The sequence below is a fragment of the Vanessa tameamea genome, chromosome 21 (assembly GCF_037043105.1).
Source record: "Vanessa tameamea isolate UH-Manoa-2023 chromosome 21, ilVanTame1 primary haplotype, whole genome shotgun sequence".
NCBI classification, from domain to species: Eukaryota; Metazoa; Arthropoda; class Insecta; order Lepidoptera; family Nymphalidae; genus Vanessa; species Vanessa tameamea.
In genome coordinates, this window is record NC_087329.1 from 3770095 (window position 1) to 3797892 (window position 27798).

Below are 27798 nucleotides of genomic sequence, written 5' to 3' on the forward strand. Positions count from 1 at the left end.
TGTCATCTGACATCTTTCGTCTTGAAAAATGGTCGCTGATAAGCGTTCTTTTTATATTTTATTTCTTATTAATTGTAACTGAAAAAAATTCTAGTGTATAACAGACATGACTGAAAAACAAATTACGATGGAGCAACTTGAAGAAACAGTAAGTGGAGAGCATATATTTTATCTTATTTGTAATTACATTTTAACGGGATTGTATTTAGGTCAAGCGGCCGCTTTTTTGTATATTTGATTATTACAGTATTACTGAGCGCCGACCAGTAATTAATTACTGCTACCAATTACCATTTCTTCGTTCTGTATAATAATTGCAAACAGCAAGAAAGACAACTTCATACATATATTATAGTATTTTGTTTATTTAATGGGTGCGCCTTTACTCCAGCAAGCTATATATAGCCTGGGTCTTTTCTTATATCACATAATATGTAAATTGAATATAAAATATTACTTACCAAATATATTATACATTTCGTAGCCGAAACGTTACGCCGAAGTCGTTAGTTCAAGTTTGTTATGCAGGTACAACGCACAGACGAACAGTTAGATATTATGGAGTGGAAAATGGACAATGTGGAAAAACAGATGGCAGAGCCAATCGACCAAGATGTCTGCATTGTAAATTTGCTCAAGTCAGTCTCAGAGGTATGCCTTATATTTTTATAATGACAATTATTTGATCATTTAAAATCTGTATTAATATATTTGAAGATGAGTCTTGAACAGGCTTGCAACTGCATCAATACTGCTACTTGTAAAAGCAGTATTTAACAAAAGTGTATATACACTTTTGTTAACTGTTATATCAACAGTAAATGTATATCATTGATAATATACACCATACATTAGCAAAAATCCAACACAAAACTATTTAGTAGTTTTATGTGATAAAAATAATATGCTTAAAGATTACTGTGGTTAACATAAACCTAAACAAAAAGTATTTATATTTGTTTTAAAAAACAAATTTATGTAAAAATGCCAGTTTATGTAATTTATAAAGCTACTCAAAATAATATAATTGGTATAAATATTTCCTTCCCACATGTAATATAAAATATGTATGACTCCTAAATATGTTTTATAATTCCTACCCAGTTACTCAACCTCAATTAGTGACTAATATTGATACAATGTGTTGTCAAGTTCACACAAATTGATAACAGACATGCTTACTAATTTATTCAATAATACAAATGCTATATAACTAATGCAATAAAATGACTACACTGTATTTAAAAATATAAAAGGAATGCAATGTTTATTTTTCAGCCCCTTGCATATTAGTGTTGAAAAAGGTCAGAGATTATTTAGTGTACCTAAGTTGTCATGTTGCTAACAGCTTGTGGTTTCTGTATTACAAATAAAGATTAAATAATTAACATTTAATATATATTTTTTAATCATATTACATTTTACAGTAAATTAAAGACTGATTTGGTATCTTTATTATACAATTTAGAAAGTGCAGGCTGCAGCCATCATGCTTGTTGATTTAGTTAAAAGACAGGCTTAAATGTGGTACAAATTTAAGCCAACAAAGCCTTCTGAACTGGGCCAGCTTCATCAACTAGGGCTTTAATGATTTGTTGCCAGAATTGCCTAATTGAGAAATTGTTGACTATTCTTGTGGATATGTTTATTGTATGTAATTTGTTGTTACAATGTGTGGATGTAAATAAACTATGCTAGCTGAGTTAATAGTAAACAATCACCTATTTAGTACTTAATATTATATAATATAATATTGTTTACTAAAATATTAATGTATATGACTTGTGTTTGTTGACATTCTGACTCATTGTTCTAGTAGCAGCGCCAATTGTACTTGCGTAATTTTAACTGGAAACTGATCCAAAAAGAGACCAGGAAAGTTAACAATATACACTGATGGATTTATCAATGTTCGAGACGCCTTTGATACAAATATTTTAACTTAGAATTCAAACTTTTTATACAAATTTAAATTGATATCTATAGTTTGGTTTGTTAATTTCATAACAGCATAGTATAATATCCTTAAGTGTATGTGTATACTTGTATATTGGAAAGGGCCATTTACTTTTTTTTAAAAAGAACGACAAATAACAAATATTGATTGTGGATTATTGAAAAAATAAATCCTACAAGCTATAAAATAAATTATCTACGCGTAATTTAGCATTGGTAACAACAATTTGAAATAATTAATTTCAAACTCTACTCTAAGAACACACGAAATTCAGACTATGTATAAATTTTCCCAGCTATAATTTTATCTTTTACTGCAGTTCTACTTTTAAATCATTATTTTAATAAGATTAATGGAAAGTCTCGACATTTTTATTAAGTTTAATCTAAAAAGTTTGCATACTTATCAAAAATATTAATTCCGAAGTAATAATGAATTTTGATGCAGTTTTCGAGTCCGTCAGAATATATCTTATACTCACATAGATTCTGGGAAAATGAACATGTCATTAATATTACATATTTCAGCTAGCATGATTTATCAATTTTTTTAGCTTTACATCTTAGGTTGTTCCCTATCATAACATTTTTCGCAACTTCACTCACACGTTACTTCAAATGAACGATCACGTTCATTTCATTTTAAATGTTTCTTTCTTTCCTGAAGAATATAATTATTATGTTCGATATGAAACAAAAATTATATTTCTACGCCTCTTTCTCTATATCCGCTTGTGTGCGAATAGAGTGCAACAAATGTCGCTTCAAAAATATTTTTTTTTTCCTCTTAATCCGAAAGCCGATATATCAGTAAAAATATTAATCGCGTATATTTCTTAAAATAAAATTTTACCATTAATAATAAAGCGAAATTATGTTATATTTTACATCAAAATATCAAAAGGGGAATATCGGCTTTTGGATAAAAAAAAAATTAGTATCGAGCGTAAATACAGAGTCGCGTACACACAGGTGCGCTCCGATTACCAGCAGCTACGACGCGAGTTGGTCGAAGTGCAGGCGCTGCAAAGAGAACTATCTACACGGCTTCGCACGCAGCTGCGCCTCGTGCACGGGAAGTTCGCACGTCTGCGACAGCGCATTGCCGCTGCTTCGCCTCCACGTTGATAGCTCGGAAACCAAAAACTCAACGATTTTCATACTATTTATGAAAAAATATATGTTATTTATCGGTTGTGTATAATGCCTGCGTTGCAAAAAAATTCTTAATAAGTTAGTCCGACGTTGTTATAAATATTTTCAATAGTATTTTTTTTAATTACTCATGATATACTTAATGTTATTTTAAAGGCTTTTTAGTTTACTTTTGTAATGCGATTTTATGTAAACACACCGTAATTAGTCACTATCCTCATGTCAATACTATTATCTCTTAAAATACGAATAATCGAACACGTGCCAATAAATAGTTATAATAGTTATTATAGCACCGTTATCAAATATCCCTCGAGTTAAGGTAAACATGATCTCGTAGTTAGTTGTGAAAATTTTCAGTATCTACTTTTTTTTGAAGTATTATATGCGACTGACCTTTTTGGAAAATCAGTCATGTGTAACTCCTTAATAAGTAGCCTCGACTAGTCTGCGTTTAATGTGACTTATTTGTTTAGTTTGTTGTAGTTTCTTAGTGATTTTCGAATATAGTATTGTAAGTTGGTGCTACGCATGTGGAGAATGCATGGATACATAAAATGTGAGTAATAATATTGTTATTTGTTACTACAGTTTTGAGGTTAGTATGGAAAATTAATAACATTCAAATTACGTGTTTTGTTAGAAGGTCTAAAGCAATATATTTTTTTTATAAAATTTAATAGAGTAAAAAGAGAATTTAATAAAAATCGTTTAGATTTTTTTTTATTATATTGTTACAGAGGCAAATCCTCTAAACTAAATCAATAATTTTGATTTTTATAGAGAAATAAAAAAAAAATAAACGATATTAAAAAATCGTTATAAATTAAACTTTTATTTTTGTTAGCAAAATCTGATCGAATTTAAATATGTGCTAAATGAAACGAGTAAATGGAATAGTAGATACTTTTGAGTTCGATTTTAGAATTATTTATTAGAATTTAAAACAAAAAGGTATTGACCTTTTTCTCTTTATCACGACGATAAGACAGCGCGTGACGAAAGATAAATATTCTAAATAATGATAAATAAATTTATTCGTATGAAGCTTTTTAGAAATTTTCTCAAAATATGTAGTTAAATGATAATAACAAATTAGACAATTTTTTCTAGAGTATTTATAATAATATTCTATATTACTTCATCGCATTTATTATTGTTTGTATGGTACACAGTTTTTAGAAATGTATAATTCACTATTCGCACATATCGTATTTTGCATGCGTATCTCATTTATAGTGGTTTATTGAAGTGAGTCGCAGAGGAAACCAAACAACCTATAACCAACCACAACAAGACCTTAGCGTAGAACTTTTTTTTATAAATTCGTATTTAGTACTTAATAAAGTTTAAATATAAAAAGACCATAAACTTTTCCTTTTTTTTTTTGTTTTTACAATTTTGTTTTAATAATAGAGAATCTATAAATTATAATAAAATTATGAAAATACTTTTTAATAATTCGAATGTCACATGCGGCTCACTTCACATCTTAATTCATTGTAGTTTTAAGAAAAATACATGTCTGAACTATGTCTAAGTCGTATATCTAAATTACCACGTATACCTGATTTACTACACTAGGTAACACTTATAACTATTTTACTTATTATATTAGAATACATTCTATGATTTTTGATGTGATTTTACAATGAGATTCGTTTGATTCTTATACATTTTATATTTAGCAAGAATCAAACGAACTAGAATGAATGTGTCTTTAAAAGTACTCGTAAATCAGTTGATAGGATCGGACACACGTGACCATGAGTACGGTCAGCAGACCCATTTTGTAATAAATTATATTTCTACTTTTTATTTGTGGAAAAAGCATTACAATTGTCCACGAAGCGTGTTCCATACCTATTCGGGCATGCTACGATACATTAATTTCAGTAAAATATGTTCACAAAGTATCATAAAATTTACATTTTTTCGTACTTTTGTTCACATTCTATTGTAACGATTATTACGTATTATACGTATTTTATTTCAGAGGCTAAAAAACTAAAGTGAAAAAAAATCTTGTGGATATTGAAATATAATAATGATTGTTGGTACCTATGTGTACATATCGTGTAAAATTAAAATATATCTCTTGACAATTACTTGAAAGATTTTCGCAAAAAAAGAACAATTTCTTAAAAATAATTACCGTATTAAAATTAGTTAGGTACCTATTTTTTATTGCGGAGATAATTTTTTAACCTATTTATATTGCTTGCCTCTACAAATAAATTGAATTAAGGTTACTTAATTTGCTAAAGAATATCCGGTCCGTTAATGTCCGTAGATTTTGAATAATTGTGCTTGATGCATATTTAAACTTACAGCACGTCCATTTCTATAGCACAGATAACACATATTTACATTTATATTTAAAAAATCGCTGCACTTATTAGAAAGATGTTTAAAAAAATGTACTTCAATTAAATGACACGAAAGATTTATACGTATATACTTATAGACAGATCGATAGTCAACCACGAAAAGTACGGACACTACAAAGCTGCGTACACTTGAAACACCGATTCACAATAATAATTACACTATACGTTGTAAAAAAATATAAAGAGTATCTGTAATGTTTCAACGTGTCCGTTCGCGGTCAACTGACGCACATATGTCTTATATAATATATACCTTTATATAATAATAAGTGCAGTGACTTATTCAACTTGAATCCACTGTTACTATGCTATTTAGTATTTTTAATAATAGCACGAATATACTAAACTCTGACCTCATTAATAATATATTTTTTGTGGTAAAATATACATTCTTTTGCAATATTTTTTTGTAGATGGATAATTTTCATCTACTGTGAATTTGATCACTTCGACCCTACACTGAATGTCCAAATTTGACAATATGCACTATTCCTATTTATAAGTAGTCTCTTTCTACTGTTGTGGGGATATCAGATATTTTGTATTTGTGTTTATTATGTATATTACCCGTCGTAATCCAGCGCGAGATACGTGCGTTAATATATTGTTTATACCCTTTTTTTTTTTTGAATAAATGATATTTTATGGTTAAATGCGTTTTATTTATATACAATCAGTGCAACAAAATGAAGAAGGGCAGGTATTTAAGGCTTACTCCATAGCATACATTATTTTACTTGGGTCAATCAAGCTTAGATATATGTTATCAGCATTATCTTTAGCATTCCTGTGTATTGAGATGGAGTACAAATTTTCTTGTATATCGATATAAATTTTGTGCGCATTAAGCGTTCAGCGTAAATACGTACCAATCGAAACGATTATCTGTTTAACCTATATTCAATTCTGTGCACGATTCGCACCAACAATTCGTGTCCAATATGTAATGTTATAACATCGGGCCGTAGGAAAACAATGAAACCAACAAAGTATTGAATATATTCCTTTATTCTTTGTACTTACAAACAACTAAAGGCGTCTGGAATGCAGGGAGACGGAGACGACGATGTTACTGCGGTTAATATGTTAATGTTATCTCAATTAAAATTAATTAATCCCTTTATAAACTATGAGACACCTATAATACTTGTTATTGCGACGTTTTACAAACAAAATGTATCACAGATAAAGTAAACATGAGCACGAGCTTTTGTCGAGATAATTGAGATGCGTTAAGCGCCTTCTTCCGTTTATTACATTTTCAGAGATTCTTGTTAATTTAAAAATGGAATACCCGCTAAACGTTACATAAAGCTTGAAACGTTGTGTTCTTGTCTTCTCATTGTAGATCAAATCAGATCCATGTCAATAAACGGTGAGATTGGTGTAAAATTTCGTAATAATAACATATTGTATTGTAATTAGCTTGTTACAAAATAATATCTCTCAAATTATCGCATACAAAATCTATTTAAAATGCAAAAAAGAGTCACCTGCTCATTATAAGCAATAATATCAAGATCAAATAGTTATTAAATAACATAAATTTTCCGAGTGCACTTAAACAACATTTAATGTTTATTTTGAGAACTTATACAAATTATAAAATAAAAATGGCACCCTGTGTCACAGAATAATATCAGCCTTAAAAATACGTATAAAAAACTTAAAACGAATATTCTGAATGTTAATAAATTAATTTTGTTAATTTAAAAGTAACATTTGAATACTAATAATAATTTAATTCAAATATTAATATTTCAGATTCAATTTTCTTAAAATGTTGTTCTTAATTTTGTATATCAATCGACGTACCGCTTCTTCAGAATAACAAATATATATATTTTTAAATATAATTTACAAAAGAAATCTAGCTACCTATGCGACCTGTAGTTGATAGACTTTGTATTACAGAAATCGGTAATGCTCTACCGATTATAGGAATATACAATACACGCATTCTAACTTGACTGGCATTAAGATAACATTCTCCGAGATGCCTGTCGTGTATTTAAAAATAACGAGATCGCATCTTCAGTGTAAATCCTATCAGTCCCAATCAACTTAAATTGCATAATGTATTTTTATAACAAAATAATTGATAAATTGTTATAAACAAAACAATTGATAAATTATTTTGAAATATATGAATATTTCACTTCGTAAGACACCACGATGTCATAAACTCACTCAAATAAGCAAACAAATCTGGTTCGGAATTTCACGATTTTACTTAAATGCAATTTTTTTAGGAATTTTTTATAAAACATTTGTTTATAGAAAGTAGTCTTGTAGTATAAAATCTATACTATTAAACTTTTTAAATGATTATTATTTTTACAAAAACCTTATGTATAGCCACTTGGATCATAATATAACAATTGTATATAGGTATAAAAATTTACCCTAAGTCGGTATCAAAATCAACGTAAAAACATTTGAGTTGGTGTGAAATTTTTTGTTTAAAAGGCTATTTATTATTTTAAGTACACTTTGTATGTTTGTAAAATCATATCATTTACTTTGAAACTTCATCGGTACAAAATATTATCTAAGAGAATTTTATTTACTAGTAATATTTAAATTAAATAAACAAGTTCTGCTCTACAAAAAAACATACCAATTGTAGCACAAATTAGACATACGTAAGTCTGACATTAAGCATCTGGTCAAGGTCGGACTTCGGAAACGGCAACATAGGCTCTAGTCTCGAGGTCCTAGTACTTTGATTTAATAAAAAAAAAGCTGATTAAAAAAAATGTTACAGGTTCCCAGTTCTTGGGTTTACGGCTTCAATTTAGATCCGACCCTGGTTTGGTTATTAAGAAAGTTGACATAAGCAGACCAGTACGCAGTCTTGTGGAAAGGCACCGCCTACACGTGGGTACGCACTACCATCACGTCCGTTACAACTGGACTACTTTCAGCGATATAAAGTAATGGACATTCTAAATAAAAAATATATTTACCAGACCCAAAACTACTATCTACAATTAACTCTCGTGATTTGCACTAAATTTCTAAAACATTTTTAATTTATTCCAAATTACAGTGAATCGAATACAAAATAAACTCCGCAAGATCGTATGTTCTTACATATCTGGCGCTAAATATAATATTGAGGAATTACAGTTCAAACTTCTAGCGATCGACTTATGGACTGAATTAGCTGAGTATGAAAATATTTTTATCATTTTGCACAACTAATACGAACACATTCCATTATATCGTACCACTGTCATCATTGTGACTTATAACCTTTTGTTTATATTTTTATTCACGCTGAGTATCTTAACTCATTTTAGTATATTATACTACATTTTTGACTACAAAAAATCGTATATGAAAATGGTAAAGTATTTTGAAACTTTATGAAAACAATGGTAAATAATGTCCGAATACATAACTACGATACTTCTCTAAATCTATAGTACTACGAAATGCGAGAAAATATTTAATATGAGATTCAATTAATTATTCTATTTTGGCATCGGTATTTTTGTATAAATAATATAAAATATTAAGCACGATATAATAATTTTGTATAAAATTGAAGTTACTATTAAATACGTGATTTGAAATTACAAAATCAAAGATGGCGGATTCGAGATGATAATTATTTAGATTAGTCTAAAGCCGGTTACACGGTATAGAAGCGCTAATTTCACTAAATTTTTAACAAAGTGGCTCGGCATGTTTTTGGTTAACGAGCGAACCGAAGCAATTGTATAAGTACAACAATTCAACGTTTGTATATCTAGTGTTTATACAAATTGGCAAGATTTTACGTAATGATCGAGTCTATACATGAATATTTCAAATATTATATTCTAACGCTCCCTTATAACATAGTTTTTCTTTAAATGAAATAGTTTCCTTACAATTAGATAGCTATGTTTTGCGTTGTTAATATTTTATCGAAATTTAAAATGCATGTATAGGACTCCATCGTTAATTTTAATGCTACGATTACCGGTGATCAACTTAAGGTTGTTGTAATGTGTTAATAGTTCAGAGGCAAGATGGACATTATTAAGAGATTATCAATTAATAGATAAAACTGGGATTATGGATAAAGAATATATTATTGAATAACATCAAGTTAGCCACCGGAATAGCACCGAAACCGATACACATTGCAATAAAGCTTCATTCGTGCAAGAGACGGATTTCGAACGAAATTACATCAAAGTAATTATTGCTTTCATATTTTAGTCAACATCAATATCAAACTTTTCTTTTCATTTATATTTTATTAAGCTCTTGCATTCCACCCATTCGATTCACGCCACATTGCAATATGTTTCGTTCTAAATAAAACTATTTACTAAATAATTCTTTCGAAAGGCGAAATATCGCCTGTATCCTTAGACTACTCTTTAACCACCTGCCCTAGTTCCTTGCTAATCCTTAAATTAGCTAACTTAACGTAGTTACTACGAGATATCCCGATCTCGCGACGTTTCGGAACAATTTTATCTTTATCTTTTTCAATACTTAACTTATCTTTTTCAATCACGGGGGCCAGCAGCGGCACGTTGTTTTGAGCGTTACGGTTTAATTGAGTCAATTTTTTTTCAACCGGATTTGCTTTAAGCCTACTTCGACCGGTTTCATTATATTTATCTTGCGTTTTTGGTTCGTATCTGCGGTCTCGATAGCTGAACCTACCGGTAAAGTCTTGTCTTTCAGACTGCAAATGACGTCGAAATATTGGCGTCATAGGTTTGCCCAAACTGGCCAACTTCAGATCACTCTTTAAGACTTCTTGGCTCAGATTTGGATTCTTTTCCTCCTCTGCAGGTCGGACCCTGTGGTTCGTCCTCCCTATACTAGGAGAAATCGGTCGCTGAATGAAAAATTTACTCCTGGACCTCTCATCTTTAGATTCATCGCACTCCTGCTTCCTGACCACTTCGGCTGTATTTGGTTTGAACAACCTACTAAGTTTGGGGGACAATATTTTCTTTGCAAAGAATGTCGTCTTTTCGACGGGTTTGGGTACATCTGAAGCTTTTGAAATATTTTCGACAGCTTTCATCATGACCGGCGAGTTCGTCAAGTAGTCTATGTTGAACCTCCGGCAATCGTCTCGGTCGATATTCCTTTCTCCTTCGTGTCTCAACGTGACATCTGTAACATCGTAGCTGGCCTTTTTTGACAGAAAGTTTCCTCCTTTTTTGACGATATCAGCGAGGTTTATCTTAGATTCCGTCGAGTCGACGAAGAAATCGTCTTCGGATGAATCGGAGTCATCTCGATCTTCACAGTGACCGGGTATGCTCTGATGCCGGCAGAACGGAAAGGCGGAGTCGACCTCGTGCTTGGACGACGTCTCGAGACCTTCGACGGATTGATTGCGGAGGAAGCACGGCAGATGACCGTCCTCGTGCAATTTTCTGGTCTTATTGTCGCCCAGCAGGTCGTTGAGATGACCGTCGGGACTGCTGCGCTTCAGCGGCGGCGGGGGCTCCAGCCACTCCGAGATGTCGTCCACCTGAAACAGTTCAACGAGGGCTAAATGTCGACAGAGATGTAAGAAATTAAAAAAATCGAGCGATCAGGCGGTCTGGACCCACGCATATAAATTTTTCACTAAAAGCATAGCTTTGTGCTCAGAGTGTCGAATACACTTCTCCGTATCCACTACAACCGGCATTATATGACAAACATAAGCAGCGGGCCATACCTTGGTGATGTTGATGGAGGTCCCGTGCGCGCGCAGGATGTACCCGGGCGCCAGCGCGTGCGCGCTGCGCGACAGGCGCGGGGCGGGCGCGCGCGCGGGCGGCAGGTGGCTCGCCGACACGCACTTGCCCAGCGCCTGCCCGCCCGCGCGCGCCAGCGCCGCGTGCGACGCCGACTGCAAGCGGCGCGCGCACGTTAGGCACGCTGACCAATGTCGATAGGTATTTCTTTCGTTGGGGATCGAACCCATTGAAGTTATTTGCCAAGAGTATCGATAGGTTTGCAAACACACGTCATAAAATTTATATTTTTTTTTCAATGCATTACAGACATTACAGACAGAATTTAGGATGCCTTTTGTTAAAGCTTAAACACAAAGCATCGTCGTTATTACTGTTCCTAAGTTGATATCTACGAAACAGTTTACATGTAATGTCAGACTGACCTTGATGACTCCCTGCGACCAGTCGCCGCTAGCTTTGCTCGTGTTGCGCCGGAGGCCGCCGCAGTGGCCACACTGCTCCTCGTTGACATAGAAGATGCCGTTGTCCTCTTGCTGGCAGCACTCCGGCGTGGTGTGGCCGTGCTCGTTGGCGCCGTGCGCGTACTGCAGGATGTCGGCCAGCAGGGTGGGCGGCAGCGGGCTCGGCCGCTGCAGGTGCATCACTAGGGACTCCAGCCATATCTCGATTACTTCAAATGGTGGTCTGAAATTAATGGAGATCGTACCGTTGTTAGATCTGTAACAGTGTCTATCGTATTGCGCCCAACTTAGCTGATAGAACGATGAGCTTGTTTCAAAGACTACTTGGTAGCAATGATTATTTAACTTGCAAACTGACTAATATTTGATTAGGAAGAAATATGTCAAGAAGAGATGAAACACGAGGCGTTGTTGGTCGTACCTGGCGTCAGGGTCAAGATGGCAGGCGAGGAAGGCGAGACGGTAGAAGGGCTCCGGGCAGGCGGCGCAAAAGGCCTCCTGGAAGGCACGCTCGTTTAGGCCGAAGTCCCCACGTCGCGGAAGGAAGTCCGGATCCGCCGACACTCGACCTATGATCTGCGGGAACCACGCCAGTTTAGATGTAGACTTTATTTTATAATAATAAAATTGAACAATCGAAAGAGACTCATTGAAAGATTGTTGGCATTTGTTTATCTTTGCTAAGATGAAACTCGCACAAATAAAATATATTCATGTAAATTCTACTTTTATAAATATCTTATAATAAAGTTAACTCTTACAAACTCTCACTGTAAGAAATATGGGACACTTTTTAAAATGTTCTTCGAATGTTAGGTAGGTGAGGAAGCCGTACTTCTTCTTCTGGCTTCCTAACCTACAACTGGAAAGCAAAGCATTGCTCTTTGGCGGCCAATGACTGACAAATCAAAAAAAAAAGCCGGTGTTTTTAAGTTAAAAAACCTTCAGTTTTATAATCTATGCGTCGTCTGTTACGTAAATTCCATTCGTAACATTTGATAATTCGTAATTACCTCACACAGTATGATGCCGAAGGAGAAGACATCGACTTTCTCATCGTAAACGTTACCGTTCATCATCTCCGGAGCCATCCAGTACGGGTTGCCGACCACCTACCGACAATACGAAAGAACATAAATGTAACAAGGTTTCCGCGTTTGTTCATTGTACGTGTGCCTGCACGCATTCGATAGCTCACCGTGTACCGCTTGCGGCGAAGGGACGCATTCGGCAGGGCGCTGCTCGCGGTGCGCTGCACGATCCGCGCCAGCCCGAAGTCCGCCACCACCACTGTCAGCTCCTTGAGCAAATGAGTACTCGTTACACTCGGCACGGCACGAGTACCTGCGCGAGCGGCTCGGAGGGTTCGGAGGGCTCGGAGGGTCCGCAGCGGCACGCACCTCCCCCGGGCGGACGAGGCAGTTGTGCGAGTTGAGGTCGCGGTGGATGACGTTCCGGCGGTGCAGGTAGCCCACGCCGGCCGCCACGTCGCGCGCCAGGCGGCCGCGCGCGCCCCAGCTCAGCGCGCGCGCGCCGTCCTGCAGCAGCGCGTGCAGCGTGCCGCCCGCCACGTACTCCGTCACCAGGTGCAGGCGCCGGTCGCGGTACAGCACGCCCACGAAGCGCAGCACGTTGCGGTGCCGCAGCGAGCGCAGCACGGCCACCTCCTTGAGGAAGTTCCGCTGCGCCTCCTCGTCCACCCGGTATAGCTGCTTCAGCACCATCACCTCGCCGGTGGCGCGGTGCGTCACCTTGTACACTTGCCCGAAGAACCCCATACCGAGGAGCTCGCCCTGTTAAGTCATTCGAGACGATTCAGAGGTGATTATACTTTTAGAGTCACTTTTGAATCGTCTCCAAGAAAATGTAAAATACTTGTTAAATGTAAATCTACTACGCGTTCGGAATGTGTTTCTACCGAGAAGAACCGTCGCGAAGTTCAAGGAAAGACGTAGACTTACGTCTGACGACCAACCTCTAAATAACGAGCGAAACCGCGGGCAACAACTAGTATTTAAACTTTTATTGATTAAGGTTTTTTTTTTAAATAGTTTTTTTTTTGCAAGGAAAGACTTATTAAATTTATAAATTGGCTAAGTGAAATAGTAGACAAGACAGTAGCAGGTACTATGTGACTACTCACCTGCAGCAGGTCGGAGGCGCGGAAGACCTGTCCGGGCGCGGCCTGCGTGCGGAACGAACGTGCTCGGCTGAGGTCTCCCAGCACGCCGTCCACCTCGTCGCCCTCCACGTTGCTGGCGGTGATGTTATGTTATATACACCGCACGGATATTTATTAACGACACAAATGATATCGTTAAATAACGATAAACTAATATTGTCACCGATTATAATATTTGGTGAAAGTCGAAAGGTCAATTTAAATACAAGTTGTTTTATATAAATTAAAATACAAATGTTTAAAAAATGAAAACTAAGGGCTTGTATGAATCATACGTCTAACCTAAATTCTACTTATTTTTTTCTATTTAGTTAGTAAGATTTAATTATTTACTAAATCTTTTATACTTCTCTTTTGTAACTTATTTTATATAAATATATTTACCCTTTATTTATATATTTTGTTTGTATAAGGTTTAAATAATATATGCCCTTTTGTATCGAACAAATATTTTACTTACACATCCAACAATTTCGACATACTACTGCTTCTCTCCTTATCTCCTAGTAGCGGAGAGGACGGGACCTGTCTCTTCTTTATCACTCTAACTTTACCGCCATCCTCTCCCTTCCTTTTAAATAATCTCTCTCTCCGCACTCTGATCTCTTCTTTACTCTTTTCGTCATTGGAATGCTTATTGGGAATGTTTTTCTTTAAGTCTTCTTTAAATATATTCTTTTCGACAGGCGTTTTTTTTTCGTGCGTTAACTTAAGTTCTTCTGATTGTTTTTTGACGTCTATGGAGCCGCGTTTGGCATTTATTGTGTCTGGATTGTGCTCGATCGTCAGCTGAAAACATTTAAAGACCAAAAGTAGAGGACTGTCATTTGTTTTTATATTTCTTTGTTTTTTGATAATATTTTTGCTAAAAATTGTTACAGGAAATAAACAGTCGCTCTCTGCTTGATCGACTAAGACGAGCAAGCTCATTGATGTTCCATAAAATAATTGAAAGCTACAATACTGGCAATTGATCATGATATGTATTCCAGATACTATAATTATTTGAAAAATAGCAATTATGGTTTTTGACGCGACTCAAGGTATAATCAAGTTTTATAATGACATACAGTCCACAGTCCAACTGACCTGTATAATTTCAGGCCTGGCTAGAACCCTTTCAATTTCAGATAAAGGTCTGTTCCGCAGCGGCGTTCCATTCACCTCCAAAACTTTGTCCCCGATGTGTAGAGTCAACATGTTGCAGCTTGAATCGATCCTTCATTTTAATAAAAAAATACTTACATAATTCAAACTAAACATAACACGTTTGAAAATAAAACATAAAATCATTGAATTATTTATAATAACTTTAAAAAAAAACTTTCAGCATAACATTACAAACATCTCATAGAATGCGAAGCTAAGCTGTTAAAATTATATTTTAAGCTTATACTAAAGCAAAATTAACAATCCAGTTAATACGAAACATGTATCGAATACAAAACGAATCTAATAAATATACGAACGCAATAATGATAACATTATTATTAGGCGTAGCAACAACTACTAAACTGAAATGAAAATGCAACCGCGTGTACAAAGTGTTACATTATTGATGATGTGAGTTGTTAGACATTGGGGTTAGTGAGTAAAATAAAAACTGCTAGATACGTGCTTCGTCCAACGAAAGAGATCCATGCTCATTTATGAAACGAAACTACTGGCGTTGCGTATACACTAAATATTGTTTGGAATTGAGGGCTATTTTTTTGGAAAATATTTATAGTAAAATTTAAAAATAACAAAAAACAGCAAATAAAGTGCAACAAATCTTAAGGGGTCACCATCTATGTGAACATACATACATAGATTTTCCAAAAGGAACTAGAAGGATAAAATATTAAGAGGAAAAGTGTACTAAGGGGGTTAGAGGGAGGTAAAACCGTGCAGAAGGGGCAGGGTATCGGGGGGAGGGTAGCGGGCGCACCTACGACAGGCGAGGTGCAGGCACACGCGCAGCGCCGCACGCAGCAACGCACGCGCCGCGGCGCGCACCTTGTCCGCGCACCGCGAGCTGCCCACACACACAACACGTCACATCCGATACCTCGAGTCCCGACTGGTAATGTGCTACTATAGAACTATCTAATATCCGCTCGGTTCTTCGGAATCATCGTATTCTAGCGTAATTATTCAATTAGAATACGAGCCACCTCAGGTTAAGTGATTTTAAGAAACGAATGGAATTATGTTAGTCGCGTACGATTTACCGAAGATATCGTTAACATGTCATATTATTATTTTTAGTAACGACAAGGATCCGTCGAGGTGGGCGGACAGGGGCACTCACTGCGCAACGAGGAAGGCCCCGCAGGCGTCGGGCGCGAGGCGCAGCGCGTGCGCGGGCGCGCGCAGCACGCGGATGGTGTGCGCGTCGTGCCGCCCGCGCCGCAGCCACTCCGCGTAGCACGCGCCGCTGCCGAGGGCGATAAGGCTACGTTAGCTCGCGAACTGGATGCGATTAGGTGAACACAACGTCTGAAGGCCTTCGACGCTCACGTCGCTTTAATTTAAATTAAAGCTCACCCGTATGTAATGTATTAGCAGAACATATTCTTATAATAATTTAAAGTTTGTATTCTATTAATTTTTTTATAAATTACATTATTTAAGTGTGTATTTTTTTTAAATCTAAATAATTTAATTCTAATATTACAACTTGCAAGTTACTTAAAGCTGCACGCCTCGTTGAGTGATCGCAGTTTAGAAATGACCAATAGGTCATACAACTAATACATACAACATAATAACTAATACTAAGCTAAATATAAATATATACTATTACCGGTAACCGGTGGCTTGATGCTTCTAAAGTAGTTTTAAAATGTATTTGAATCATTAAATGAAACAAAAGAAGTCGGTTCCTCTTCTATATAAAGTTGCGTTTGGACACTTACCAGTAGAGTTCGGAACGGTCGAGTAGCGCGTAGGGTTCCGTGTCCTCGAGATGAGCCCCGCAGGAAGCGCATGCGAAACATTCTGGGTGGAAGCGGTGCTCGCCCGCCGCCATCACCGGTCCGGTTATCACCTTTAAATAAGGAACTTCTGTTATCAGATATCCCAGTACTCTTGGAAGTTTATAAATTAAAATCTGTACACAAATTTATCTCAATGTATATTTTATATGGAATAAAATAATAAAAATAAATAAATAAGATTTTTTTTTTAATGTAGAATTAATATAGAATTCAAAACATACGATTTTCGGTGTATACTGTATATTTAGCGAGATGTAAGCAAGCTTCGAACGTCAACAAGCGTCTTAAACAGCGAAGGATACCTATGATAACAAAACCAACGATGGTGACCACTTACTACCAAATTTAATATAGATAATACTGGCTACCCGGCTGGGCTTCATTCGGATACAGTAAGGGTATAAAACTTAAAAAACATAAAAAGACAGTCTCTTCTCTCGACGAGAGGAGTTAAATATGCAAGTATTATACACAATATAAACCTTGTTCTTGAATCACCATCTTTATTAACGAAAACCGCATTAAAATCCGTTAGGTAGCTTAAAAGCTCAAAGCGTACAAACGGCGAGAAGAGATTTTGTTTTATACAATGTAGAGATTAAATTAAGTATCCCACGCTTATTAGTATTACGATTCCGAATATCGCAATTTCTATAATTAATTAATGTAATTAAGTTACGAAAATATTTTTTACGATTCAATCAATTATTTACCTGGCTGCATTGTTGACAATTGTCTCCGTATCTCGACCAATAATCCGCCTGGCAGAACAGCATTCCGCTCTTCTCGAAGTACCATGTCGTCAACTGGGCGTCACATTCTGAGCATCTACGAGCGCGTTGAATGATTAATTTTATACATATAGCTACATAAGTACACAAGGACGCACATTACAAACAGAAATGTACAAGTTTAGACTTAACCAAAATTATTAATATGCGGACGGTACCACGCTACCGTTCGTTACGGGAACATAAACAAATAATAGAACCACACAAAATAAATTAATTGGATTAAAAAATAACGATAAAGGCCTATAGCAAGTTCATTCGAGGAGGCGCTTAGTTTGGCGAGTTTAAGTGGAATGTAGGGACTGACATGTCTTGTTTGAAGCGCCGACAAGTGTATATACGGTTTTTGTTATATTTATTTCTAATATGTTAGGAATATCATATTAGTAAAACCTAGTAATTTTGTATGTCATAATCTCGTAGTGCGCTAGCAATGTGTACAGTCATGTTAAAGTAGGTTCTATGACGGAGGACTCCTAAGTATTAATCAATTTATAGTGTAAATCGTAACTAAGCAACACTTATAACTCAATCGTGATAATTACACATGTTAGGAGTATATTATCTCACTCACCAGTTTGCTCTAGTGTGATAAAATGACCTACTGGTTGGAATACTAGAATTTTAATCGATGATTGCGGGTTCAAACCCCCTCAAATGCCGCTGAAATTGATGGTGATTACACATGGTACATGTGGTATTATTTGGCCCGTGTAGGTTTCCTAACTATTTTTTCTTTCATCATCGATTACCAATTATAAACATAAATTAAGCACATTCATTAGTGTTTCCCCGGATTCGAACCCATAATCTTCGTAGTGTCCTAAATACTGGACTATCTCGTTTCAATATTTTAATATAAACTTATTCATTACAGTACGCCCCATTATTGAAACGAGGATAAAAATCCATAGTGTCTAGCGACCTTATTTCATCTTTTTTGCACAACAGACAGCCCATTTCGGTCGAGACACGATATATGGGGCACATTAAGCTGGCGTATTCTTACCGAAAACAGTCTCTGTGCCACTCCTGGCCGAGTGCCGATACGTAATCTTCATCTCCGATATCGTTCAGACAACATGCACAACTAATGATTTCTGAAATAAAACAGAACGTACATTTTATGACGGAAATGAGGTTTTATAATTTATGTTTGATAATAAAATAAATTAACTGTACAATATTTTTCGGTTGATATGAAATCAAAATGAATACGTGACTGTTTGTTTTCATTGTATTATCAAAATCGATAATAGTGCAAAATATTTTTTTATTAATATTAATTATTAACGGCCTTACTTATAAATTTGTTAAGCGGATTTAAGATAAACATCGATTGATATTGATGATATATGACGTAAGAGCAGACACAGAATAGTTGAACTAATTACTCTTTAAATAACATTTAAGGTAGAGATGTATGTGAATTCAATTGTAATGGTCAGATAACTTTGCGATGCTTCATTTGCTGAAAGACGAAAACTGGATTATGTGTCTATTTAGATCTACAGAATTGTCTTACGATGTTTTTGTATATCTATTATAAACATCACACGGGTTCTGTAAGTGTAATTTCGACTTTTAAATTGAGGACATTTTCCAACAAGGAAAGTTAAAGTTCTCGTTACTACTACTATAATAAGCATACACTATTATACATAGCAACCTTTGTTTTGAATCACTCTGTTTATTGATGAAAACCAATCTTCAAGTACAAATTCTGATCATTTTTATTTTGTAAAAATACTGACAATATTATTATACATAAATTATAATGCTATGTTTAATGCTCCATATGAATTAAATAGCAATAGTCTATCGTATAGTATTTCAATTGCAGGACGCGTAAAGAGGACATATTAGAGTTCATTTAGAGCATAGTCATGTTCTTAAATTAAATCCATAGTGATCATTATAATATATTCGTAAGAAATTGTGTTTTGTACGTCAACGAAACTGTTATTGAAACTTTTGAAGTAAAATTAAAGTGGATCGAAGTGGTTACGTGGAATGTGTTGTATTATAAATAAAAAAGAAATGTTCGTTCTGAATAATATAGCGAAGCTATTAGCAAATTGCATGGGATATGGAAATTTGTTATCTAAGGTTTGTTTATTTCTATCCCTTCTACTATGGAAACAAGCTATACATTAGTTTCACCTGAAAAAAACAGCTTCAAAGTGCTTTGTTTCTCCAGGTGGGTCTGCAGGGGCTGCGGGGTTTATCGCCATGTATGTGGTAGTGGTATATTATAGTATATAAACTATATTTGAACATTATACACAAGTTTATAGACATTTTCGTTCAATAATGACTATATTATAATAGGTAGTTTCTAACCCACTTTTGTTTATATTGCGTTATGAGGGTATAAGGGGGTATAACACACTAGTGCGTTCAATCGAAGCGGAAAATATAACGCATCGCGGAAAAACGGATAAAGCTATATATAAATTATATAATACGTAACACTATGGTGTCTTGTATTATAAACTAAGTTTTAAAATGATCATTATTATATTAATTAGTTTTAACAATTTTGCAGTAAGAGGAAAAATGTGTACCTATATCTTTTATCTGATTCGTGAGGAAAATACGCGACACGAGTCACATGGGTTTAGAATATTACGTCTTCTTACGAATCTTGTTGAGTAATATTATGCGCGACCTAGCACGTAGCACTTAAAAATCCTTAAAATTAAGGTTATTTCGTCATATAATTATATACAAAATAATAATGCCACCACTGGCGTAAGGAGTGGTACATTTACGACCAAAGGATCGGCGATTCGACGAGAAATACTGCTACCATTCTTGCCACCAATACGCGCGATCCTGATACGTACTGTATCTATTTTAACTAGTATATAACAATACCGAGACACTGCTTCAAGATCTCAATGTAAATGATTCTTATGAAAATTATTGTCGATCACAAAATAATAAGTTTATTAATGCGAGAGGCGTCATATTAGTTTCTGGTGACGTAACTTAGTACGATGTGTCCTACGATATACATATATTTTAGCTCCAATATAATGTCGTCGGATTAAAAACATAAGCAAAAGCAGCAGAAGAAATGAATAACTATCTTTAATAATAATAATTATTTGCTTCTCTCTGTTATACATAATGCTGAACATAAGTAGTAATGTTACCATGACATTAGCAAATTTACTTAAATTCCATTTGAGGGTCGCTCATTTAAAAATTAAAATCAATAATACTATATAATAGAAACAAGTAACGTCATAGAGAAGTAATTCTATTTTAGAGATAATTGCTAGAATTTTTCAGTGGACATATTGCCTTAATATTAACTCAATTATATTAAATTAGATGAAACATAAAGAAATAATTATTACGCACTGTTGAAAAGTTTAATAGTATAAAACATTACTATTCACCTATACAAAACTATTCACCTATCCCTCTACTTTTTATAACGAGAAATGCTCTATATATTTCATTAGATTACAGAAAAATATAATTTTTCAAATAAAGTTTGAAGCTTACAAAAAATACACAACAAAGTTACATATTTAGCAAATAAGCTAGCAATATTTTGTGTCATTAATTTTGAATCATTGTTAGTTCATAAAATTTTTACGGCTTTAATTATGAAAATTATTTAGGGAGAGATTACTTAAGCAATAGTCTGTCTTCTTTCAAATTATAAAATGTGAAAATTATTGAATTTAGTGTTTCATTAAACACCATTAATGTGTAATCTTTAAATTATTATAATTTTGTTTAGAGACTATTTTGTGAGGAAGGTCTTGAACATGGATGTGGATGGATATATAGGTAGATGACCAAAGAAACGATGGATGGATTGTGTGAAAAATGATATGGTTAGAAAGTATGTTACTTGTGATATGACGTCCGACAGAGTAGTATGGAAGAAGAAAACATTCTGCGCCATCCCCAAATAAAATTGGGATAAGGGCAGGAGGGTGGAGGATGATAATTATTTATTCATTATTATAACATATTTTATTCATCAAGGTTATAATAGAAGATTGATCGATTTATTATTTCTTAATTTTTTTTTTATTTCTATAGACACTTAAGGTTATATGATAATTTTACTGAAGTATATGCAATGCATAACATGATTTAATCTGTTAATAACAATAAGTAACTTTTAAAAACAAATGAATAATATATTTTTTTAAATATAAGTCTATTTTATTGTTTGCGTATTAACTTTATATCATCTGGAATAATCGAATTGGAATCTTTTGCTATTCAAATAATGCGGAAGTTCATGAAGTTTTTCTTCGTTATTTAAATTGTGAAGTGGCTGTACACTTTTATTTATTTGTCCCAAGTATATTCAAATTTGCTATACCAATAATTATCATTAGTATATTTTAATACAATGATCATAGTGAACGATATTAGTTGCAAACAAAAGATAATTTACACTTAGTAGATCTTGTTTCGCCCACTCACAATATTCAATGACAAGAACACAATAATAAATGTTAGACACAATTATTCATATAAGTTAATTTATTAAATTTTAAATATAACTTACCTCTTGTATTCGGTCCCTCCATTTCATTGCAAAAATGCCTTTTTACTATCAAAATATAATAAAAATTATTGGAATGTAGTCCTCGATAGACATAATCCCTTTGACATGAATGACTAATAAACTCAAAACTGTACACAGATAGAAAAGCAAAAACATAAATTGACGTTTCATAATATTGCTATTGCTCAATTAATGTCATTTTTAGCAGTGCTACAATAATATTTTCTCCACGCGAAATATAATATTTTCAGATTTGCATGAATATTATAAAAGTAAAATATTAAAAACAAGGCGAGAACAAGTATATTATTTTAATTATAAATAACTTTAACGATTTTTTTTTTAATTTACATATTTAAAATCTAAATATAAAGTAATTATTAATTTAAAAGATTTTGTAATTATTAAAAGTAAAAAAATATTTTTCTGGATTTTCGACCATCATCAGACAAAAAAGATTAAAATTATTTAATTTATATATTATTATTAAATTTACCTTGTATTAAATATTGTATGCTCAGAGTTACGTAATAAACTTTCATCTTTTTTGTCAGATGATGACCGCAAATTCAGAACAAAAGTTGTAAGTCATGAAATTGTATAGGTAGCGTAAATAAAAAATGTAATCCTTTAAATAAGTAATCAAAATATGTATCTTTAATTATTCAATCTTATGTTTTTGTTTCTTTTTTAAGTATTTGCTCAACTTGACCTTCACTTTAACTTTAACTTCCAATCTCTTGAGCAGGTCCGCAAGTTCTGGATCATCGATTTCTTCCGAATCATCTTCTTCTGATTCAGGTTCTTCCGTAGTAGTTGGCTCTTCTGTAGTAGTTAGCATTTCTGTTGTAGTTGGCCCTTCTGTTGTAGTAGTTTGAGTTGGAGGAGATGTTGAAGTTTGGGGAGGAGTCTGAGGGGACTCAGTCGTAGGGAAATCTGTAGGTATGGCGGTAGTTGTGGTGGAAAGGATAGTGGAAGGTGTGTCAGTAGGAGTAGTATCGGGATAGGTGCTAGGAACAACAGTGGTGACTTCATCCTCGTCCTCCTCGAGGTTATTGAAATCTATTCCAGTAATCTGCGTAAACCATGAGTGGAAAGGTCCGGGCCGTACAAAAGCTGAAAGAAAGGTGTTAATTTAAGGTTTAATAAGATTATTTTAACAAAATTAATGTTATTTTAACAAAATATTTGTAAATTTATAGGACCAAGCATTTGTAGCGGCCACTTCTACTAATAATAGATATCTCATTGATTTAACCCATCCTCAACCAAATCTCTTGTTTCGAGAATTTACCCTTAACATGATGGTAAAGTAAATACATACTATAAAATTGTACTTAAATTCATACTGTATTATTTTCACAAATGCTCGTAAGAAGATAATATATTGATGATTATGGTTTTGGGATCTGTATTGTTTTACTTACCACCAGGCAAGCCGGAGTGACATCCGTAAGGCTCACTAGCCACGAATGAACTCACGCCGACAAGGAAGGGTACACCCTCAGGGGACACGTGCACTAACGGGCCCCCGCTGTCACCCTACATAATATTATAATCTTAATGTTTGGCAATTAAAATAAAAAAAAATAGCGCCAGAATATATAATACTGCTTGTAATATTAATGTCATGGACGGATTTTTTTTATTAATACAAAACTTATCCAACAATATTACCTGGCAAATAGACTGCGAAGTTACGTTGAAGAAACTCGCACAAATGGTGTTTTCTGTCACAACATTGCTACCAAAGATGGATACACAAGCCGGGTTACTGACAGCACGAAGATATACCCACCGGAGCTCTTGAGATTGGAAACCTGGGAGGTGTTAAAAAAAATGATTAATCCAATGTTAAAAAGGTTTTTTTTTAATACGAAATATATAATAGGTTTTGTAAAAGAATAGACAAGCACCATACTTGTTTTGTAAAACAAATTAAGTAGTTTTTTAGATTACTTTTAGGATTCCATCAACTTCATGAAATATCATGTTATCTTAGAGCTATTGTTAGATCGGTTGCATCGCAAAATTTTAAGTCTATATGATGATGACCTCACCGATTTCAGCCACGATTGCCAATCTAAAGAGAGACCAGCCAACTCCGCAGGATATATATGTCCAAGTGTTGGCGCAAAACAAATGCACTCTTTATTCCCTAACGCTCAACATCCGATGGAACCGCAAATCCAACACTACTGGTATTTACCATTTGTCCAAGTACGACCAAATCCACTCGCGACAACGATCTCGTCGCCATAGTTCCTGTGAGCGTCTGATAGCGGTTGGATCCGTATTGGACGCAAATTTCCTACAAAACAATAAATTTGTTAGTAAACTGTAATAAGCGACCTTTGCGTAATATTTACACAAAGGGAAAATCCTGGAAAAATCGCTGATTTTCAGGTGCCTAATTCGTTTTTTTTTATACTTGATTTAATGCGCAGAGATGAAGGAAAACATCATAACAAATCCTGCTCGGAGCACATATAGGTACGTATAAATTTTAACATCGTTTTGGGAGCTAAGAAGACTCCTTTTATATATATTAACACTGACTTGCTCTCCCTTTAAACGGTGTTTCGTTTCAAAGGTAAGGTAAGCAAGTGTAAGTAGCAACAATACTCAGTATTGTTGTTTGGAGATAAATGTTTGATAAGAGTGTGGTTCCTTCCCAGACGGACTTGCTCAAAGCCATATCACTAAACCGATATTATGGAGATAATTTTTGTATTAAAGAATTGACAATTATTGTCGTTCTAGATTCGACCGTATAATTGGAATTAATTTATACATACTGCTGTATTGCAATGGTCGCTGAAGCTTGACCAGCGAGATGTCATTCGGCTGTACCACGTTTGGCCTCAATGAATCAAATGTAGGATAGTTGTAGTATTCCGTGGTCTCCAATATCATTTCTGGCTGAGTCAAGTGACTCAAGCCAGCCCGCACCACAATTGTAATTTGGCTAAAAATAGTTATTAAATAAGCTATAAGATAACAATTTTCCATCGATTTGTTTAAAAGATCTATCTAATTAAAATTACATTATAATAAACAATGTACCATCATCAGGGAGCGGTAATTATAAAAAATATCATAAATTATCACATTTATTATAAAATGGGCCGTTGGACCATGGGATTTCATTTTTTATTGAAAGCCCCTTCGCACTACAGCCCCCCAATTTCACTGATGGATTTCCTATTATTTCAAGAAAAAAATGAAGAAGAAAATAGTTTCCTTACTCCCATCGAAACCCAGTTTATTGTTTACAATTCTATGAATTCATATTAAAATTAATTAATTTTATTAAACCCAGATAGCCCATTACTAACTGAAGGTCTTAAATTTATGTTTTGTGATCGACTGTGTAAAACATTTAAAATATTGTATAATATTGTACCAGCTGGAAGATATTTTGATTGCGGCAATGGTTGGCGGACGAGCATATGGGCCACCTGATGGTAAGTGGTCCGCCCATAGACAAAGGCGATGTAAGAAATATTACCATTCCTTACATCACCTATGCGCCACCAACCTACTAAAATGTTATGTCCCTTGTGCCTGTGATTACACATTTACGCTTTAAATTCTTCTCCATATGAAGTTAAAGTTAAATGAATACTCACGTCGCTGTACAATGAGCAGATGTAATCAACCATTCTTTATGTACGACACTGCCACCGCAGCCTGCCACAATTCCCAAAATATTAACCATTCGTAGAGATACTTGGTGAGGGTGTTGGCCTGGTCGTGCCTCCCAACCAGAAACAATACGTGACTGCCATGCCTCTGTTTTGAGAAAGTTAATATTATTACAATTTATCTATAATATTAGTAAGCAAGTTGTCAAAAGCACTACATTAAATATGTTTGCCTAATATTAGTTTATTTTATAAAAACGAATTAATTAAACACAAACTGCATTATTTCAATTATAATTTTTTTTTTTGCATATATTCCTACAAATCCTATAATATATGTCAAATTTGAAAATAATAAACTTATTAATAACTCACATTAATGTTATTTGAATTTAAACATATTTGTTCAAATTTTTATAATATTTTTGTGAATAGTAAATTTAAAATTGTAGGGAAATTAACCAAATCTGATAAAGCGATACGAAAATCAGATAAAAAAATTGCTAGATATTAGATAGGATCAATGACGTGAGCGATATGATTTTTTTTTTAACTGTAAGATTTGGCGTTGAAACATTGTTTCGGAAATTTTATTTTAGCAAATATGTATTGCAATTTAGAATTTTAGTTTTTCTGACTATCCATTTTATTTGAAGTTTTGATTCGTATTTTTATTGAATATTTAGGTACAGACTACAGTGCCGTGAAAAAAGGATCAGTGCCATTTTAGGATTTATACAAATGCTATTGTCAAAAGTTGGCAAAACAGTATATTATTTCAACTCAATTAGATTTTGTGGTACCTACGAGTAAGATTTGTAAGCGGAAGATTGATCAATTGCCTTAAATATTAATTTATTCCTTAGTCAAAGCGTATAAGTAAATCATATTTAAAGTAGTAAAATCGTGTGTATCTGAATGTGTATCGTTGACTTTGGTTAATTAAGATTTTACACCAGAAAACTATTTTAAAAAGTGTAAATAATAGAATAAGTCTAAGAATGCTAAAGACTAATTAAACACAGAGAGAATAATTGAAAAAAAAAGATAACTATGTGTGCAATTCATTTACCTTTGTCGCCTACGTTCTCTGCATAGTCCACTGGGATATACTGTGCTGTATATGCCTATAAATTTCACAATAGTTAAATTAATCTATTACAATTATTACAGCTGTTGTAGGAGAAAACTCAGCTATTTACAGAACTGAAATACATCTGCCTAAACTTTTAAAACTAATGCTCTAGTTTAAAAAAATAAAACATAAAGAGTAAATGTGGCAAATATTTTCGTTGACAAGTAAAAACTGTAAATTAAAAGGATATAAGTAAGATGTATTAAGATTTCCGAACTTTTTGGAAAGATTTAGTCCGTGAAGTGTGCTATTAAATAAAATATATATTTGCTTTAGTACATATTTCTTCTTGGAGTAAATTTGATTATAAAAAAATATTTAGTTTCATTAAATTGAAGAACACACCACTTAAAGCATTTTAAAGAATAAAATTATAATAAATAAATAAAATAATAAGACTATCCAGATAATGTAAATCCCCTTTGATGAAGCTTTTTAGTGTTTTTGTTTGTTTAAAAATAATAAAAAAATGTTTATCGATAAGTAAGATTAATTTATGTGGCATCATTTTGGAATGCGTAAAATATATTTTGAGAAATATTAAAAATAGTCATTAGTGTAACCAGGACATGGGCGTCGCTAAGAACATTCTAGTTTTCTCTAAGGAGAGTTCCCATTAAATAAAAATTCGGGCTACGCCCTGTGAAGGCATACACGATTAGTTACTGTATGCTTAACTCAAGCTTTTTCTAGGGTTATTTGGATAAATTATAAAATTTAATAAAATGAAATTTAACTTTTAAATATTAACTTTTATCTTACCCGTTGGGCTGCTAAAGCAAGTAGGAAGAACGTTGTTAGCCACATCCTTACACTTACTAACCGTGAAAACCCTTTTGTACT

At 33.9% G+C, this 27798-nt stretch overlaps 3 protein-coding genes across 3 annotated transcripts; 1 reads left to right on the plus strand and 2 right to left on the minus strand.

Moving 5' to 3' along the window:
• On the plus strand, nt 1-4379 carry LOC113404585 (uncharacterized). Its single transcript, XM_026645515.2, has 3 exons — nt 1-148; nt 529-651; nt 2929-4379. Exons 1-3 carry the CDS (start codon nt 107-109, stop codon nt 3082-3084), a joined length of 321 nt encoding a protein of 106 aa, XP_026501300.1. The 5' UTR covers nt 1-106; the 3' UTR covers nt 3085-4379.
• A 3236-nt stretch (nt 4380-7615) lies between these two features.
• Limk1 (LIM domain kinase 1) lies at nt 7616-22343 on the minus strand. Its single transcript, XM_026645527.2, has 16 exons — nt 22174-22343; nt 18637-18727; nt 17550-17664; nt 16756-16886; nt 16149-16274; nt 15786-15872; nt 14945-15074; nt 14316-14644; nt 13817-13928; nt 13074-13466; nt 12872-12973; nt 12687-12785; nt 12095-12249; nt 11635-11896; nt 11191-11364; nt 7616-10998 (listed from the first exon to the last, which is right to left on the minus strand). The coding sequence occupies exons 1-16, from the start codon at nt 22193-22195 to the stop codon at nt 9874-9876; spliced, it is 3453 nt and encodes a 1150-aa protein (XP_026501312.2). The 5' UTR covers nt 22196-22343; the 3' UTR covers nt 7616-9873.
• A 456-nt stretch (nt 22344-22799) lies between these two features.
• On the minus strand, nt 22800-27798 carry LOC113404635 (collagenase-like). The gene is made up of 8 exons (XM_064218325.1): nt 27718-27798; nt 26893-26947; nt 25806-25968; nt 24972-25141; nt 24383-24484; nt 23851-23993; nt 23601-23715; nt 22800-23289 (listed from the first exon to the last, which is right to left on the minus strand). The coding sequence occupies exons 1-8, from the start codon at nt 27760-27762 to the stop codon at nt 22835-22837; spliced, it is 1248 nt and encodes a 415-aa protein (XP_064074395.1). The 5' UTR covers nt 27763-27798; the 3' UTR covers nt 22800-22834.